At 45.4% G+C, this 19,808-nt stretch overlaps 1 protein-coding gene across 1 annotated transcript; it reads left to right on the top strand.

Moving 5' to 3' along the window:
* The first annotated feature begins 15,272 nt into the window (after positions 1-15,272).
* On the top strand, positions 15,273-16,542 carry LOC118584612. The gene is made up of 4 exons (XM_036188885.1): positions 15,273-15,290; positions 15,398-15,448; positions 15,530-15,993; positions 16,296-16,542. Exons 1-4 carry the CDS (start codon positions 15,273-15,275, stop codon positions 16,540-16,542), a joined length of 780 nt encoding a protein of 259 aa, XP_036044778.1.
* The last annotated feature ends 3,266 nt before the right edge of the window (positions 16,543-19,808 follow it).

Below are 19,808 nucleotides of genomic sequence, written 5' to 3'. Positions count from 1 at the left end.
CTCCTAGAATAGTGCTTGGCCCTTATCAGTGAACTGTGAGAGGAGAAGGGCTGAAGAGAAGCCTGGCCGACCACTATAACCACCAGTTAGTTATTCATTCCCATTGACAATATGTACTGGTTTACTGCTGCCATTGTCCATGCCCACACCTAATTGATTCTGTCGTTTTTAATAATGACATTTGTACATTCTCGATACTGGGTGCAAGAGCCATACACCAGTGTCCTGCTTTCAACTTTAATCACTGAGGCATTTCCACTGTTGTGTTACAGTCAGAATTGCAGCGCTGTGTCACCAGGTGAGAAGTGCAGAAGCAGCCTTTCTGTAGAGAGTGAAAGTAAGTGTGTACAAAGTAGAGAAGTATCCAATTGTGTGACAACCTTTACAATACAATTTTGTTTAAAGTTAAAAAACAAAACAAACAAACAAACAAATGAAAAGAAAAACAAGATTCAAGTCTGAACCCCACAGACTCACACTCAACCTGCAGCACTGGCCCTGCGGATTTTAGATCTCCACTCTCATTTATATGTAATACACATGTACATGCAATCACACACACACACACACACACACACACACACACACACACACACACACACACACACACACACACACACACATTACTTTTCTGTTACTGTGACAAAACACCGTGACCAAGCATCTTAGAGAAAGAGGATTTATGTGGGGTTTACGGTTCCAGGGTTCCATCACCATGATTGCAGGGAAGCATGGCAGCAAGCAGACACAGCAGCAGCAACAGCTGAGAGCTCACAGCTTGAACAGCAAGCAGGGAACACGGAGAGCAAACTTGAAGTGATATAACCCTTTCAGCTCTCAAAGCACACTTCTCCAGCAATGCCACACCTCCCAAGCCTCCCCAAACAGAACCACCAACTAAGCCTCAAACACCGAAGATGTTTGTGTGTGTTTGTGTATGTGTGTGTGTGTGTGTGTCCTACTTACTGCTGTTGTGATAAAACACTGATGGAAACTAATTCAGGGGTGGAAAGTGTTTCCTTAGTACCTAGATTGCAATCCCAATCACAACTCATCACTGAGGAATTCAGGGCAGGAACTCTAGCAGGCAGCAGAGGCAGGAACCATAGAAGGCAACTATTGACCAGTTACCTTCAAGCTTACATTTAGCTACCTTTCTTACATAGCTCAGGCCGATCTGCCTAGGAACGGCATTGGTCACAGTGGGCTGGCTCCACCTACATTAATTATCAATCAAGAAAATGTCCCCACAGATATGCCACAGGCTAATCTGATGGAGGTGATTCCTCAATTGGAATCCCCTCTTCCCAGGTGACCTAAGTTGGTAAATATTAAACAACACAATGACTATGCGTATGATACCTTTGGATGTTTTTGTCAGCTAACAAATACTGTACAATAGAATCTAGTTACTTCCATTGTTACTGAACAATGTGTACAGAAAAGAGGATGAATTTTCAGGTCAAGTGCTGCATGAAAGACTTGAAATCTTTGATGCCTATCCTGAAAGTTCCCTTCAAACCACAGAGCTGAGGTTGTTTAAAAAAAAAAAAAAAAAAAAAGCCCAGAATCTCATCCTGTGAATGTGTATGACTTATAATAAACGTCAGATTCCCAGCAGCCTTTTCTGGAGAAGATGACCATGGTGCAAGGATGGAGATTTTGTGTAGGTTCAGCATACACTCCCCAAAGCCAATCAGCCTTTAGCTATAGCCCACTGTGCTGGCATTGGGGACCTACACTGAGATCCCCATAGGTATCATTCTCCCAGGGTGATCAAATGCCTACTTTCTGGCAAGTTGGGTGTACCTGAACACTTTTGTCATTGGAAGAACAATGTTTTATTCTTAGTGTGGTAGATACTCACCTTGGAGACAAGCTTTGTGCTCCTGGATGCACTTAAGTTCTTCCAAGGCCATCATCTATGAACTTACAGAATCCTTAGTCACCATCATGCCATTCCAGCCAGTACTACTTCTGGCTGGGAATCATTTGAGCAAATGAATGCCATGTGGGCTTTCCCTTGTGGACTTTCCAACATGTACATGCTCCCCTGTATCCAAAAGTAGCTGGCTTGATGATGTAGTGGAGCACAGGAACAGGTTCACTCCCAGCTGTGTACTACTAGAACAGGGCTTTCCAGGGTGCTATATGCTATACATCTGCATCCACTGTTGTGGTATAATTTCTCCCCTAGCCAGGATTGATGGATCTAGGAATCCAGGGATGGAAACGTAGGTGTCTGTACTCACCATTCTCTTTAATGGCTCACAAGCAAAATATGTGCTTGCTAAACCCACAGCCAACTTCTCCACTGGCTCTGAAGTCTGAGTTTCCCGGGGTGAAAGTTTCCATCAGAAGATCGAGGCACTGACTGCAGTGAACTAGAAGATGAAACTTCACCCATCTTCTTTGGAATCCTCATTTCTCTGAATCAACATGAAAAGGGGGGAAATTGAGGCCCTGTGCTGGTTCAGGATTGAGCCTGACTGCAAAAGGTAAATTGGATGGTTATTAAAGAATATTTCTGAGTAAGGAAAGCCTCCCTGGTTCTCAGGGCTAGCATTCTCTGTGATTAAGGTCACAGGCAACTACAACAATCCAACTCAGGCAGGCCTATCACAGTATAGACACTTGAGAGACCAAGGCCAAGGCTGTGTTCTGGGTGGAGATCCACTACCAGCTGAGGTTCTTGCTGAAGGCAAAGAAAAGTTTTAATGCATGGAAGATGAAAGTGGTTGTGACTAGGAGCTTCAGCCTTGAGCCTGGCCACAGAGACAAAGACTGTAATTACCATGGGTATTTTCCATTGTTTCATTACAGATATTTGAGTATCTATGATATCAAGTGTCTTGAGCTTTCCCCCTTTTTTATTTGCAGCAGTCTCTTATTTACAGGCTATCAAGGAGATGAGCATCGATCAGGGACTGTCTTCTCTAGAAGCAAAGCAGCCAACACTATGGCCAGCAGAGTGTTGATCCGCAACAGGCAAGATGGAAGTTCAGTTCAACAGGACTCAGCTAGCCGGTGTTAGTTCAAACTTCAGGAGTCTGACCTTGACTTTAATTTAGGCGTTTTTAAGCACATCACAATTTTTCGAAAAATATTCTGATAATAATTAACTCAATCCTGTGTGCATGATAAAGCTTAAGACATGACTACATTGAAATTCTTTGTAAAGACGTGTAGCATCTTCCATAAAGATGGGTTCTAGAGCCAGGTGGTGGTGGTGCACACCTTTAATCCCAGCACTCAGGAGGTAGAGCCAGGTGGATCTCTGTGAGTTCGAGGACAGAGCGAGATCCAGGACAGGCACCAAAAACTACAGAGAAACCTTGTCTTGAAAAAAAAAAAAAAACCAAAAACCAAAAACCAAACCTAAACAACAACAAAAACAGGCTATGTATCTCTCCCTTTGAAGAGCCAACTCTACGTGTTTAAAATTCCTGATTTCCTTAGTGCATATCTGTGAGCACAAGGACCTCTGTGCCTTCTATCCTGAATTCCCCTGTCACGTAGCAAGATGAATTGACTTCCTATCATGGTATTTGCCCTAGTTAGCTTTAATGTAAGCCTAGAGTCACTGAGAAAGGAGTCTTGATGAAGAATTACCTAGATCAGATTGGTCTGTGGGTATGTCTATGAGGGAGTGCCTTCACTGTTAATTGATTCAGGCAGGTGGGTCTGGTCTATAAAAGAAACCGAGCTAAGCATGAGCCTGAGCAAGCCAGCAAGTAGAATTCCTCCATGGTTTCTTCTTGAGTTCCTGCCTTGACCGCCCTCCATGATGGACTGTGTGTGACTTGGCAATGGTGGCCGTATGAACCAAGTAAGCCCTTTCCCCCCTAAGCTGCTTTTGCTCAGAATATTTTATCACAACAACAGGATGAAAGGAGAACTGTCTCTAAGTGTTCTCTATTTAAATTACAGGCTATCAAGGAGATGAGTATTGATCAGGGACTGTCTTCTCTAGAAGGAAAGGGTCAGTGCCTTTCCAGTGGTACATGAGACAGATGTTTCCAGCTGAGTGGAAGCATGACTGTGCTATCGTCTTTATTTGTAAGACAGGTGTGGCTGAAAGAGATGCATATGAACTCCAAATTCATAAGAAGTGTACTCTCAACTCTCACTTATTTGTCAACTTGGAGAATGTTTTGAATGAGTTTGAGAGGTGGGTGAAGCTTGAGATTTGTGTAATCAGAAGAAAGTGTAAATAGGGCTTACAAAGGGCTGACCTTGCAGACAATTCTTCGGCCTGCTGGCCTTTGACTCCAAACAGAGCATTGGCTTTTCAGATTCCAGGCTTGCCAACATCTGTAACAGCATAGTTTCTCATAAACAGATCTTTTGTGTTTATATGTGTGGGGGTGGGAGGAAGGAGGGAAGGAGGGAGTATGTGCATGTGTGTGTGTGTGAGGGGAGAGTATGTGTAAGTGTGTGTGTGTGTGTGTGTGTGTGTGTGTGTGTGAGAGAGAGAGAGAGAGAGAGAGAGACAGAGACAGAGAGAGAGAGAGAGAGAGAGAGAGAGAGAGAGAGAGAGAGAGAGAGAGAGAGAGAGAGAGAGAGAGAGAGAGAATGAATTGCTTCTGTTTCTCTGGAAAACCCTGATATTAGTGTCTTCCAGGAAACTGTTTTGAACTTTTTCTTATTATCTTGATTATGATCTGAAAAATCAAAGATAAATTATCAGCTAGAAAACACAGTTTTGACTGTCCTGTTCATAGAAGTATCTGGTAATTGTCAAAGAATCAAGTATGATGAGTCTGACAGGATGAATTGTTCATAGAGGCTGTGTCGCCCACTGTCAAACAGTCCTTATTTGGTGAAAGCTAGAGATTCTGTGCAAAGAAAAGGACTGTCATTGCCCATTGATTTCTCCTGTCTCCTAACAATTATCCAAGAAAGGTCTATCTGGGAGAGAGGAAAGAAACAGAAGAAAACCTAAATTGATTTTACTTCAGCTTAATCAACCACATTTTACCTGGGGTTTGCACCAAACGACTGTTGGCTGTTTTCCAAACTCAAAGCCACCTTCCATGAATAAAGATCGTCAACCCTGACCATACTGAAAAATAATGTGTTACAGAGTCTAAAAGCCATTTAAAAAGCAGAGTTCTAGAAGTCTTTGGAAGAACAGCAGTAGGATTCAGATGCTGAAATAAGTTCTAGCTAGGCTGACACTGAAGAGAAATGTATTTATGTATATACAATATATATGTATACATACACATTCAGGCATATACTCATAGTGTGTATGTGTGTAACACATATACACACTATATGTACATACATATTGTGTGTAATCATGGTTGATTGTCATTATCAACTTGATTAGATTATGAAATGCAGAAATGCCTAGGGAATTTTGAAGCACAACTTTGTGTGTGAGGACATATCAGAGTGGATTAACTAATAAGGAAGATCCATCTGAACAGGAATGGTACCATCCCAGGATCTGAGGATGGATGAAGATGAAGAGGGGGAAGGAAGAAGCTAGCTGCGCACTGACCTCCCCCTTTCTCGACTTCTTGATCACCCCAGACATGAATAAGCAGCTTCATGCTCCAACCACCTTGTTTTCCCTTTTATAACGATTGTGCCCACATATCATGAGCCCAAATTAATGTTTCTTCTTTATGGTTTTTCAGTATTTGGGCACAGCAATGAGAGAAATAAGCAACACATATACATGTAGACCTGAGTATTACACATATGCATTTGCCAGGACACACATATGCACATTTATGTATGTGACCTATGTCACATATACCTTCACTGCAATGGCCCTGTGTATCCTTGTGTAGGCTAGGGACTGCAGAGTGAAGCAAGCAGTGTCATAAAGATGCCAGTATAGCATTCATCCCGGTGGGTGCCAAGCTACAGGATCCCACACACCTGTCTTGTGAAGCTTGTTCCCAGCACCTTGGGATGAGACACTGAATCTTTACTTTTATTCTTTCATCCATTACATACTGACCACAGCCTCTCTTCCCTCCACTCCTCTCAATACTCCCCCCACATCCCCTCTCCCCCAGATCCTCGCCTCCTCTGTTTCCCTTAAAAAAAATAAAAATAAAAAAAAGCAGATCTCCCAGAAATATCAACTGAACACAGCATAACAAGTTACAATAAGACAAGACACAAACCCTCTTATCAAGGCTGAATGGGGTACCCAAGTAGGAGGAAAAGGGTCCCATGAGCAGGCAAAAGAGTCAGAGACACCCTCCACTCCATTAGGAGTCCACAAGAACACCCAGCTATGCAATTGTAACCTGTATGCAGAGGACCTAGCTCAGCCCATACAGAGTCCGTGATTGTCCCTTCAGTATCTGTGAAGCCCCTGTGAACCCTGCTTGGTTGATTCTGTGGGCTGTGTTCTTATGGGGACACTGACTCTTGCTGTGAGAGTATGAGTGATTGTTAAATAATAAGGAAGTGCTCAAGTGCTACCTAGGCTGAATTTGTTTCTCCTTCTACCAGCAGCCAGGGACTTCTAGACCAACCCCCTGAAGAGAGACAAAGAGCTTTGTTGCAGGGAATTGGGTCAGGCATGGGAACAGGAATAGGCAAGGCCTAGATTTGCAGTTCACCTCTGCTCACCTAGCACTTGAGAGTCTAAACTTACGACAATCACCCCAAACTGCCTCAGAGTGTCTGTAGTTATTATGTTGATGTCTGCAGAATGCATACCAGCTGCACCAGCTTGCTTGGTTTTCTAGCAGTTAATGGGCTAGGGAAAAGATGGCATCTGGTGCTCATCTGCCCCTACAGTAAGGGCATGTGTCTGGAGAATGCTGAAAACATCCCCCAAAGACTCTTATGTATCCAGAGACTTTGAAGACAAGTAGAAAACAAACATGATTCAAATGGCCTTATGGATTCATAGAAAGAGAGTTGGAGTTGACCCTGGAGATTGGCTTAAGAGGACAGCGAAGGGGTTGAAGTTGATGGATAATTACCGAGTCAGTCACCACCAGCATCTCCAGTCTTCCTATTGCTATGTGGAGAATGGAGGGTATGGTGATGTAATACTTGCTGTCACCAGCATTGGTCACATAGGGTCTCTCACCTTGGCTTACTACCAAGGACCTCAGGCAACAGATGAGCCTATTCATAGTAAGTCTGTTTTCTCTCCAGAAAGTAAGTTCACAGGTGAGGTGCTGTGTGTGACCCATGTTTGGTTAATAACTAGCGTCATGTTTGAGCAGAGTCGATGCTTGGGAAATTTCTGAATTTAATTGGAATAAAAATAGATTTGCAGTGAGGGTCAAGGTGTGGTAGCCAGCTTTCTGTTGCTGTGGGGGAAAAAATATCCAAGGTCATCAATTCATTAGAAATGTCTACTTTTGCTCACAGTCTCAGGTTTTAGTTCACAGTGGCTTGGTCTCATTGCTTTAGAGCTGTGGTAATTCTGTGCGTCAAAGTTGGGAATGTGGGTCAGCAAAGCTGCTCATCTGGGGCAGCCAGGAAGAAGGGAGAGAAAGAGAACATGATGGTGTTGAGAGAGAAGAGGGGACAAAGAGGGGAAGGAAGAAGGGCCAAGGCCCCCAAACTCCCTTCAATGACACTCCCTTAGGAACCTCCCTCCCTCCCTTCCTTCTTCTCTCCCTCCCTTCCTTCCTTCCTCCCTTCCTCCCTCCCTCCACCCATCCCTTCCTTCCACTGTGTCTCCTAAAGAGTACACCCTCTCACAGCACTGTTGATTGACCACCAAGTCTTTAACACTTACACCTGGGTAAACACATACACTCGAAGTGATGGGCTACAGAGATGGATCAGCCAGGAAAGCACTTGTCATGCAAACCATGAGGACATGAGTTTGGGCCTCCAGCACAAACATAAAAAGCTAAGTGTGGCAGTACACATCTTAACCCCAGGGTTAGGAGGCAGAGAAAGCATCCCTGGGGTTTGCTGGCTAGTAAGTCCAGTTTAACCCAGATCCAGTGAGAAACCTGTCTCATAAAATAGGGTGGAGCAGGGTTAATGAAAACACTGGATGTTGGCCTGTGGCTTCCATGTGCTCTCCACTCCCTGTGGTCATGTGCACACAGACATACCTAAAAATAATATCCCAAATAGTCTGGAGAGATGGCTCAGCAATTAAGAACGGCTCCTGTTCTTAGAGGACCTGAGTTCGGTTCCCAGCACTCATGAGAAGAGACGCAGAACTACAATTAACTCCAGCTCCAGGGAATCTGGTATCCTCTTCTGAAGGCACTGCAACTCAGGTGTATGTATGTGCCCCCACCCCTCACACAAAAACACATAATTAAAAAATAAAATAAAATATTGAAAAAATCCAAACCATGGCTATGGTAATCTAGCAGGCTTGTGAGGCTTACAATGATGCTCTAAGTCATGCCTGTGTGTCTGTGCACTCACACACAGCTCCAGTGGCAAGATGTTTCTGTTCTCAGCAGCAGCATTTCACAAAAGTTAAAAGAAAGGTTGTGACCTATCCAATGCACATACTCAATCACCAACGTCCCCTGTAGCCAGAAGGTCCTGAAGAACGCAGGGCCTGAGCAGGTGCGACCTGGAAGTACTCCAGTTGCAAACCCCAAACGACCTAAGAGCGAAATGGCTCAGAAAGCCCATGATGGAGGAGGTTGTTGCTCCCCAGAGCCTGACAGATGAAAAGAAAAAAAAAGCAGCAAGCATAAATCACCAGCAGGCCCGAGGCCCGAGGCCGGGTGGAGATGCTCAGCTTTCCCTTGGAGGCCGTGGACCAGATCAGCTTCCACTTTGGCTGATTCTCCACTGCGCTCTGTAACATCCTCCCTCAATGAATCAGTGGGAGAATGATGGGGGAAAAGAAACAAAGGTGAGAGAACGTTCAGAAGGAAAGGGATTTGCTTGCCTTGAGGGATACACCGAGAGCTGAAGTTTTGAATCATCCATCAACGCAAAGGCTTCTGGGAGGCGATAGCTCCCAGACCCTCTTGGCTATTTCAACAGAGTTTTCTCAGAGAGTTTACTGGAGAAGCTGTTCAGCAAGGAAGGCAACAGGACCGACTGACTATGCAAATCCATGTGGAAAATTTGAATTTAATTGTTAGGAATTTTAAATGGGCTGCCTGGGAATGCAGAAGCTGAAGTAAGGTACAGAAACAGCCTGCACTGGCTGACGGGGTTTGGTTTTGGTAATAGGTTTCTGGGCCTCCAGCTGTCTGCTTATAGGGAAAATTGACATTGATTGACAAGAGTCAGCAATTTTGATATATTCCGGGTGGCAGGAGGAGGCCGCCGAGGATGGGCAGTTGGAAGTGGAGTTTTGCAAGCCGGACACAGTGCATACTTGGGTAGTAAATATTATTGGCAATGGGAGAAGCTTTTGTATGTGTGGGGGTGGGGAGTGTGCACACACTTATGTAAGGGAGTGCTCTCATCTCTGGTCTATGGAAACAAGAGGAACATGTCAGGTGTTCTACCCTATCACTTTCCACCTTGGTCTCTTGAGAGACGGTCTCCTGGAATCTAGAGCTAAGCTGGCAGCCAGTGGGCACAGGGATCTTCCTGTCTCTGCCTACCCGCCCACCCCCACCGTGCTGGGGTGACAGTTCTGTGAGTGACCACACCTGGCCATTCATATGGATGCTGAGTATTCGAACTTGCTTCCTCACAGTAACCCAGCAACTCCTCTCATCTATTGAACCAACTCTGCAGCCCCAAATTTTTATTTTTAAATTAGGACAGTGGCTTTTATTTGTAATTTATTGGCAGCACAACAAGGAATCGCTGACCTTCTAAATCCTTCCAGAACTGTGAACTTCACTTATACAGCTGCATTTTTCTTTTAAGATCTTTTATTGGTTTATATTCATATAAATAAAGTTGAGTTGCATAAAGGCAATTTCTTTCAAGTGTATTGTATACTGTGACCATGCTCACTGCCCTCCCTGCTGGAATCAGTTGGCCTCACTTTCAAGGAACCCAGATATGCAATCTTTATGCCTAGGTTAGGACATACAAGAAAGATGTGATAGCATTTGACAAATAGGTCTGTAACATCCTTGTTACCCAGTGAAGAAATCCTCATTTTATCACCAGAATATGCTGGCCTCTTCCTTGAAGTAAAAACCTTCAAGGCCAGACTCTCCCAGGGGCTTGTCAGTTTTCAGTGTTCTGATCTCTCAAATTCAGAAGTGACCGCCTAAAGCAGTCTTTGGCAAAAGGACAGGTCATCTAGTTCCTTACACACACTCAAACTACAACAGTGCAGCGAGGAGGACCAGATCACAGCCACAGATTGGCCAGTAATAGGCAGAGGTTGCTGGTCCCCAGCAATGCTGAAACCCTGTGGAGCTGGCTTTGGAATAGTTCCCTATATTTTAGCCAAGTCCTAACTCAATTCTGCAGGGAGAAATTCTTGTCCAGGGCTCCCCAAGGCCCTTGGCTCTGTCCTTTGCAAGGTCAACCTTTTCCACTGCCCTCCTTGGCTATGATGGAGTCAGTGTTGATGTGGAGGCTCTCCCTAAGGCCTATAAAACTTCTCCAGCTGTTTCCTGCTCTCAAGCCAGCTCCAGTAGTGTCTGGCAGTTGAAAGTTTTCTGAGTTAGGCTCTTTTCAATATACATTTCTCTTGGAACTTTACTTGCTGGTTTCCAGTGGGTTCTGTGTGCATTAACTGCGCACCAAAATCTCGCATAGATGTGACTTCATGTCTGCCTCTGTTGTTTGTTTCCTTGTCCATAAATTCCCTCTCTCCATTAAGTAACTCCTGTGCAGCTGGTGGAGCTAGAGGCTCATCACCATAGCAAGCTGACTCCATTTTCAGGGCCTTTGCCATCCTATCCCTATCTAGATCTTTGGATCTAGAAGATTTAGGCTGCATCTGTTTCTTGTTAGTTTTTTGTTTGTTTGTTTGCTTGTTTTGCTTTGTTTTTCTTTGGTTTTTTGTTTTGTTTTTGTCTTTTCTGGCTTTCAGCCTCTCTTTGAGTTTATTCTGTTCTTATAATGTGATAAAAGCACATGGTAAAGTGTTGTTTTTCCTTCTCTTCCTTTCTCTATTTGTGTGTGTGTGTGTGTGTGTGTGTGTGTAGGTTCACACATATGAAGACCAGAAAACTTCTTCAAATATCCTTCCTATTGTGCTCCATTTTCTTTTTGAGTCAGGATCTTCCTCTGGCTTGGAACCTACCAAGGAAGCTGGACTGACTGACTATTGTGTACCTGGGATCTGTCTGTCTCCACCTCCCACTGAGCTTACAATTGTGAGCCACCATGCCTAGTTTTTGTTTTTGTTTTTGGTTTGGTTTGGTTTGGTTTTGTAATGAGATCTGTGCATTGAACTCAAGGCGATGTTTTAGTGACTGGGTTGTTGCCCCAGCCCACACGTTCTACTGTTGTTACTGTGATCATGGTCTGGTCACAGCTGAAGATACCAATTGCAACTAGTCCAATCAAATATTTGCATGATCTCAATAAATACTTCTTCCCTAATGAAAATTGCACCGTGTCAGAAACCTATGGCATTTCCCATGATGTTGGAAAATCCACCAACAGAACTCCCTTAGGCTTGAGTGCTACATGGATTAGAAAAGAAATGAAGGACCCGGTCCCAAAAGGAGGCTCCTACTCCTTGGAAGAAATAAAACACATCATGTGTGAGTATCCATCCATCCACCTCTCTATCAGCCATCTGCATAACCAGGTAAGTATGTATGCATTAATTTTTCAGTCATCAACCGATCCATTATAACGTGCAAAATTTCCTTAAGCACATCAGAGACGCATATCACAACAACTATGTCTTTGTACCAAAATTGGGACACACTATCAACATTGAGGTTGTACTTTTTGAGAATAGAAAAGGCATTTAAAGTCACAACTGACTCGGAAAACAGGGCATTTTGTTGCTATGCATTCTGTCTGGGCTGAAAAATGGGGTTTGGAGGAAGGCTGGAGTAAGAGTCCCCAAAAAGACAAGCTGTGAGGAAGTCAGAAGTCTGTCCCTGCCAGCCTTTGAAGGTGAGTCAGTGTTAGCCTAGAAATGGGAACTGATAGGAACGGAAAGTCTAAGTAAATTCTGTAAACTGTGTCCTTCCATCCCTCACACATCTTATTGCTCAAGTAGTTTCATTCACTGTTGTCCCTTTGCTCATTTATTTAAGAGTTGTTTTTATGAGCAGTGCCTATACAGACATGATAGATAGGAGGGTCATGAAGAAGACAGAGGAATCTTAGCCTCATAGAAGTTTCAGCTGAGTGGAGGAGACAAACATGAATCAAATAACCCAGTAAATGAACTTGTCATAAAGCTCCGACAAGGGTTCTAAAGGCCACAGTAGAGTATTAAAAATTGTGTCGGAAGGAACTAGTCTACTCCATCAGGGCCAGAGAAAGCCTCCTGGAGGGAGGGACTCGGAGTAAATGTGAGGTGGGTGAGGGCATCACAAGGTCTTCCAGGTCAGCTGTGCACCCGCCTTCCAGGCAGAGAAGGCATGATGTCATGCATTCTGTTCTGGAGGCTGGGAGTCCAGGGCTCTGGGAGGCAGGGAGGATGGAGGGATGGAGATCACTACAGGATGAAAGGCTGGGGGCAGGTGGGTGGGGCAAGCCTAAGGATTTAAAGAAAGCAACACCTGAAAGTTTTCCACAGAAGAGGGCCCTTTTGGCCTTTAAGAGGATTACTCTGGATATGGAGGTAGGAAGAAACCAGCAAGGATTCTGGGAAGTGAGAATGTTGACTCTGTTGACAAAGCCCTTTTGTGAAGCTGCCCTGCCTATGCCACTTCATACTGGAATGCTGGACCTTCTGTCCTTGCTCCTTTTCCAGTTGCTGTGATAACATACTCCGACGATGGTAACTTAAGAGAGAATGGTTTATTTTAGCTCACAGATCATCAGGAAGCAGAGAGCAATGAAGGAATGCTGCCAGCTCCTTTTCTTCACCTTTGCTGCTCAGGGTCCCAGCTAGCCAATGTCACCAATGTCACCTCATTGGGCAGGTCTTCCCACCTTAAAACAATCCAGACAACCCCCACAGGCCTGTCTCGGGTCCCTTCTCCCAAGTGAATGAATTTTGTGAAGTTAACAATGAATACCTTCATGCTTTCCAAACAGGTTCCTGGGCAAGGCACACTTTCCAACCACTGCATCTTTCTTCTCTAATATCCTTCCATACTGCGTATTCCCCTCTCCCTCCCCCCCCCCCCTCCCCCTTCTCCTCTTCCTCCTCCTTGGCTCCCCCCCCCTTTTCCCTTGCATATTCTCTTTCTACTTCCTTTTGTATCTACAGGCAAATCACTAGCTTTCAACATCTAAGGTCTCTGACATCCCTTTGATCCTGGTCTCCTCCCTCCCATGTGAGGGTGATGACTTGGAGATGTGTCCTTCAGCTTCCAGAGACTCTACATGCAAGGATCAAGGCCTACATTGGCCAGTCTTCACTTACTTGTTTGTTTATTGTGCTGCAGGGTCAAGGGGGGGGCACTTGTGTTATTGGTGTTTCTAGCCTCTTTCCCAGGCCCTAGTACATGCCCTGCCCTCAGTAGATGTTTACTTAGTTCAATTTTAAAGTCGCCATGTACCTAAATATTCTAAATATTTCAGGGGCATCTGGACATTTTCAGAAAAACAAGTCATTCTCATATTGAAAAAAGTATATCTCAATAAAGTAATATTTAAAAGTTTGAGTTTTATTTACTGGTACAAAGAATAAGCTACAGAGTATTGGAGTGATAGCGTCAATGGCCAATAGCCCTTGCTGCTCATGTAGAGAGCATGAGTTTTATACCCAATGCCCACATGGCAACTGGGAAGTGTCTGTAACTCTAACCCCAAAGGATCTGAGGTCTTCTCCTGGCCTCCATGGGTACTGCATGCATGTGGTGCATTTACATACAATGTAGGCAAAGACACATAAATAAAAACAAATCTTGTTTTTAAAAGGCTGTAGAAACATATATGCAGTTTATCTTCTGTGTTGGGCAATGGCATTGATTAGCCTGGTTCACAACACTGTGCCCATTAAGTGTATTCCTTGAGGTCTTATTATGAATAGAAAATGTTAAAGTCCTGACCTCCTTCAGGTAATGAATATAATTGCTTCTGACACCGATGCTCCTGGATTGTCTGGCTGTCACTGTCCTGGTCCCAACCCTGAAAGCATTAAATGATGAATGAAGTGCCGAAGAACCCAGATGGGCCACCACCTGGTCATTTCCATCACTGACCCAGAAACCCAAGGGAAGGTAGATTCTTGAGAAAAGAATATGCATGCATTGAAGTTCAGAGACACCTTGGTCAATGTGTTCACTTGGAATTTTGTTTCTTTTATTTGCCTCATGTAGATGTTGAACATATTAGATCCATCTCTAAATTTACACTTTTAGGAGTCCTGTGAAAAATACTGTTGTTTTTTTCTTTCAAATTCCAATTGTACATTGCAAAGACATAGGAAAATGGCTAAGTTTTGTATGTTAACTTTGACTCTTTCAGTCTTTGAAAAAGCCAGTTGTGTTAGTTACTCCACGCATTACTGTGGTAAAATAGTAGAAAAAAAAAAAAAACAACTTTAGAAAGAAGCCTTTATTGGAATCACAGTTTAAAAATACCATGGTGGCGGGAGCATGGGGTGGCTGGTCACATGGTCACATCATCAGGAAGCAGAGAGAGATGCTCAGCTCACTGTCTACTTTTGATTCATCCCAGGGCCCAGCGCATGGAGTAATGCAGCCACATCTAGAGACTCCCACACAGACCTCCCCAAAGGTTTGCTCCCATGGTAATTCTAACTCACGTCAAGTGACAGTCAAGTCTATCACAGTTATTAACTCTAGACATTTCTGTGGTTGGTCCTTTGGGGCTTTCTACATCAGCAATGCTGCCATTTGCAAAGACAATTTCATTTTTCTTTTACTTCATTCTAAATGGCATCCATTATATTCTCCCTTTTTTGGAGTAATTTAATTGGCTAGGGCTCCCAGTAAGATGTTGTGGAGGCACAGCAAGGATATAGCCCTTGGTTGCCTCTCATCTTAGCGGAGAAGTTGTAGTTCCTTTCCTTGGTAAATTCTTTTTATCAAAGTTGAAGAAGTAAGTTCCCCTCTATTCCCAGTTCACTGAGGAACAATATATCTTTTCTTAAAGCAACACATAAAGTAGTGTCTGCACTTCGATCTCTTGGGGGAAATAGATCTTTCATTAAAAAAACTATTGGAGTAGAGTCTAGCTATAATTCAAAGCAATCTTTTGAGGCTCAATCAAGCTATGGTCTTCTCTATATATCTGTGTATTTTCTAAATTTGTGCTCAGTGAAGAACGGCGGTATGGAGGGCGATTTGGTGGTCTGGAATGGCTTGGGAACAAGGCACTCCTTGGAAGCTAACTAGGGCCAGAGGTTCTGCAGAGACTCCTTGAGCTTGTGAGCTGAGGACACTGCCTGACCTACCAGCAATCACCGCCTCGTCTGTTTGGCCACTTAGTGTGCACTGTGAAACGCCAGGTTAGTTTGCTTTCTGCTCTTTGGGATGGTGTGTGCTGGGGTGGGTGTGGGGAAAAATAGAGACTCTCATGTCAAAACCAGAAAGCCAGAACCGTGACAAGTCCCGCGCCCCTAAGGTTGCAGAACTCCAGCCCTAAGCCCGGCACACACCAGGTGGCAGGGATCGGGACGCGCGCCCCCGCCTGGTCCACGAGCGCCGGGACCGCCACAACCTCACTCCCCGGTGGCTCCAGAGCGCACTGCCGGGCACGCTCTCCGGAGCTCGGGCGTCCGCGATCTCGCGTGCTAGGGCGCCGGCGGCGACAAGCGGGGGGCGCGGCGCTGCTCTGCTACCGGCTCCCGGTAGCCAGAGCCGCGGACCCACCTAGAGTGGCCCTGCTGAGCCGCGAGCGACCCACAGGCTTCCGGACCCTCGCAGCAGCTGTGGGGAGCTCGGGCCGCGGCTCCTCCGGCTCCAATCTGGGCGCCTGGGGCCACTCGCTGTCGCCGCCCATGGGTATCCGAGAGTTTCCTGGCGGCGCTCCCAGGGCCAAGAGCATCGCTGTGTGAGTAGTGCCCGCAGCAGGAGCGGGAGGGCTGCGGGCAGGTGGTCCCCAGCATCCGCTCAGCCCGCACTGCCAGGCTAGGGGAGGGAGGCAGGGACGGTCGTGTGCGGCTGAGCCGGGGAAGTTTCAGCATCCTCTCCTGGCTACTCGTCCCTGCTCTCGTAGCCCGAGGCTCGACGCCGAGGTTCCGGGGAGCAGGGCATTAGCAAGCACACGAGGGGAGCAACCATGGGTCCTCACTGGTCCTCACTGACGTCTCCCCTTCTCTGCCCTTGACTCATCCCGCCTTCCCGCGACCTCAGTGGCATGAGGAGGTCACCGGACGTCAGCCCGCGGAGACTGTCGGACATCAGCCCTCAGCTCCGGCAGCTTAAGTACTTGGTGGTGGATGAGGCGATCAAGGAGGATCTGAAATGGTCACGCTCCGTGGAGGACCTCACTAGCGGGCCGGTGGGACTCACGTCCATCGAGGAGCGGATCCTGCGCATCACAGGCTACTATGGCTACCAGCCCTGGGCGACCAGCTACAAAAGTAAGACCCCTACGTAATTTCCCTGCTCACTGGTGGTCTCCCTGCCAGAGACACAGCAGTCAGGGAAGAGCTAAGGGAAGGTTCCTTGCACCCTCCCTCCTGCACTAGGATTGGCAACTTCAATAAAGGGGCCTAGAGGCAGTTCTCCAGCCTTGAAGGCACTGGGGGGCTTTCTGTTACACTTTCTCTGCTGTCTGCTTCCCAAACACATCTTTACCGTCTTCCCCCACACGTGTCCACTTCAAGTGATTCTGAGGGCATGCCTGTTGTGGCTGTCCACGAGGAATGCTTCTGAGAAGCAGAGTCCTTGTCTGAGTGGGTTTCAGATTGGATCCTGGTGCCGTTCGCTCAGGAGAACTCAGGCTGTGACGGCCTGCATTTTAACTATGTCTCTCAGACACAAATGATGAAGATTCATTGAACCTGGCTGTGTTTCTTTGCTTTAGGGCTGTATGGGTTCTAAGTGCGAAGATTTTATTTGGATCCTCCTAGATACTTAAGTGTCTAAATCATGAGTGCTTGCGGCCAGGTGGAGTAACTCTAACTTTACCCTGGGCTTCAGCTGCTGACCTTGGCTGCTGTGATGAGCCATCGGGTGGGGCTTATTTGATATTACCTGTGGGGGTAGGACTTATATGGTATTATCTATGGGGCTAGGACTTATTTGGTGGCATTTATTCTGTTTTTTTGAATGAGAGAGAGAGACCTGCTTGAAGCAAACTCAAGATATTGTTTGAGATATTATCAGGATCTTGTATCATACCTCTGTAGTTAGACACAGCATAAAGATTGCAACTTGCCCCCTCAGTGGGTTTAAGAAGTGAGCATGACTCATTCATTTCTAAGAAAGTCTAGACTAACAGCTTGATAATTCTGAATGATTTTTTTAACCTCTTATTGCTAGGAATTACAGCATAATGTATTGGTTTTTAGGGAAATACTAGACATTTGCTTTATAATTTAATAATAGTCACCAATAAGAGTATGTCTGTACTTAAATTATTCTTAATACCTTCTAGTCCGAGTACTTGGCTGTGAACTTATTCATTTTTGTTATTTGCATCAAAAACACAAGGTTTGAGTGCTTGATTTCAATGGCCTGATTTCACCTTAAAAGTCCGTGGAGATAGTATGTAACTCAGTATAACGCTTTCTGATGCTCCTGTGTCTCCCTGTCTTGGATTGTGCTGCTAAGATTGTTGCCTGTATTGGCTTTCCATGGCAGAAGGGAGTTCTCTGTCCCTGAAAGCCATTCAGCCCGGGGATAACAGGAAGTTGAGCCTTTCAGAACCCAGCTTTCCCGAGGGTGTGGAGAGGATTCCCAATCTTCCTGCTCTGGGAACTTCTGTTAGAATATAGGTATTCTGTGTTTTGTGTCTACATTCTCTGCTTTCTTATAACTAAAGACAACACTAGAAATTACAGGCTCTGAGAAGTCATCTCTCAGCCCCTGAAGTCATAACAAGGTTTATTTTTATGGTTCCACGTGTTCCTGGCTCTATGCACTTTGTGAAAGCCAGGACTGAGGTTTGTGACTTTGGAGGCCGGTGAGCAGCTATTGAGTATGATGTCTGTGCTCAACATACTTTATAGTAAGACCCAGGAAAGGCCACATAGAAAGCAAGTCACTCGGGCCACCAACAATATTCCTAAACACCATTTCCCAAGCATCCTCTGAAGGGATTAGTAGAAGTAGGTAAGGCTACATTGGTTCCTGCCCTGTGGACAACATCCTCACTCCATTCCCTCTCGCCCTGTGAGGACTCTTTCTTCTTCCAAGGTATTTCCTTGCTACTAGAATGCTTTAGGTGACAAGTGACATTTTGATGAATTAATTGGCTTTAAGTTTAAATTTAGAGGCGGTGATGTTTTATTCATGCAGCAGAAGAGGTTTTAGGGCAGCGCTCTGCTGTTTGCCATTTCTACCCAACTCCGAAAATAATCACACAGAGGCCTATCCATCTGTGGACGCCAGTTTACCGCTTAGTTTGTTGTCTAATACATGAACTCAACAAACTAGAATAGACAGTGTTTACAAAGTGAAGTGTGTGTGTGTGTGTGTGTGTGTGTGTGTGTGTGTGTGTACATGCGCACAGGCCAGAGGACAACCTTTGGTGTCATTTTTCAAGTGCTGTCTCTCACAAACCTGAATTTGATGAGTAGGTTAGGCTGAGGGGCCAGCAAGCCATAGGAAACTGGCCTGTTTCCACCTCACCAAGGCTAAGATTTTGGACAGGTGACACCACACCTGCCTTTTCATGTGGGTTCTGGGTATTGAACTCAGGCCCCAATGCCTTCAAGACAAATACTTTACCAACTGAGCTGCTAAAACAAAACTCATGTTGTTAAGCTTTGGTTTAGCCCCAAGCTGTCGAACCTTGGCACTGTTGATGTTTTCTAGATGATTCTTTGTTGTATGGGGGCTGCCAGTGTTCAACAGTATCCCCAGCTTCTGCTCATTGGATGACAGAAGATTGGTGTCCTCCCCCAGTGGGCAACCAGAATATTTCTAGGCACTGACAGATATCCTCTGCAGGGTGAGCCTTTGGTTCAGAACTGCTTGGTTACTCCGAGCCCTAAGTTTGCACACCAAGAAGCATGGCCTCTGGGTTCTCTTCATCTTTCTGATCCCCTTGGATCATTCCTTGGGATTTTGTGATGGGTCAAATCAGAATAAGCATCCTTCTAAATACTCCATGGAGCTGGATTTTCTTGCTGCTCTCATGGGTCCCCTACTTGGTTTAGGTTGATGACAGTTTGTAGAGAGTTCTCCAGTTTCTCCTACCAGCATCTTTTGCCTCCCTACCACAGGCCAGAAAAGAGGTCAGTGAGTGACTGGGATGTTTTCAGGTGTTTCCTTCTGCTTCCTTCCCTGATGTAGACATGGATGGGAGAGAGGTTAGATAGGAAGAAAAGGGGCCACAGTTGGGAGTGCCCCGTGTATATGTGGACAGGCAGCCTGCAGCACCTGGCATGGTTAGGAATTGGTGGCTTATCTGCACAGGGATATAGCACATCTTGAGATTCCAGATGGAACTTTCTGGTACTTCTTCACTACTCATTCTATGACAAGACACAGAGCCAGGCAGTGGAAGATGAAGCTCCTAGCATGGGTGCACCTTCATCCAGAAGCAAGGATGACATAGATTGCCTTAATCCAACAGCTACAGTAAGGCCGATGCTGGAGAAACTAAGAAATCATACTTACACTGAGCAGGGACATTTTACTTTGCCAAAGGGTTTCCTAATGACTTCCACATGGTGTGCTCTCAAACACTTTCCT

The sequence above is a fragment of the Onychomys torridus genome, chromosome 5, assembly GCF_903995425.1.
Source record: "Onychomys torridus chromosome 5, mOncTor1.1, whole genome shotgun sequence".
Classification (NCBI taxonomy): Eukaryota; Metazoa; Chordata; class Mammalia; order Rodentia; family Cricetidae; genus Onychomys; species Onychomys torridus.
The sequence above is the reverse complement of the archived record's forward strand: the minus strand, read 5'-3'. Positions and strand labels throughout refer to the sequence as shown.

Coding starts and splice junctions, on each gene's coding strand:
- LOC118584612 (XM_036188885.1), top strand. Junction 15,449..15,529: donor TGTGCACTGTGAAACGCCAG/GTTAGTTTGCTT, acceptor TGTCAAAACCAG/AAAGCCAGAACCGTGACAAG. Junction 15,994..16,295: donor AGGGCCAAGAGCATCGCTGT/GTGAGTAGTGCC, acceptor CCGCGACCTCAG/TGGCATGAGGAGGTCACCGG.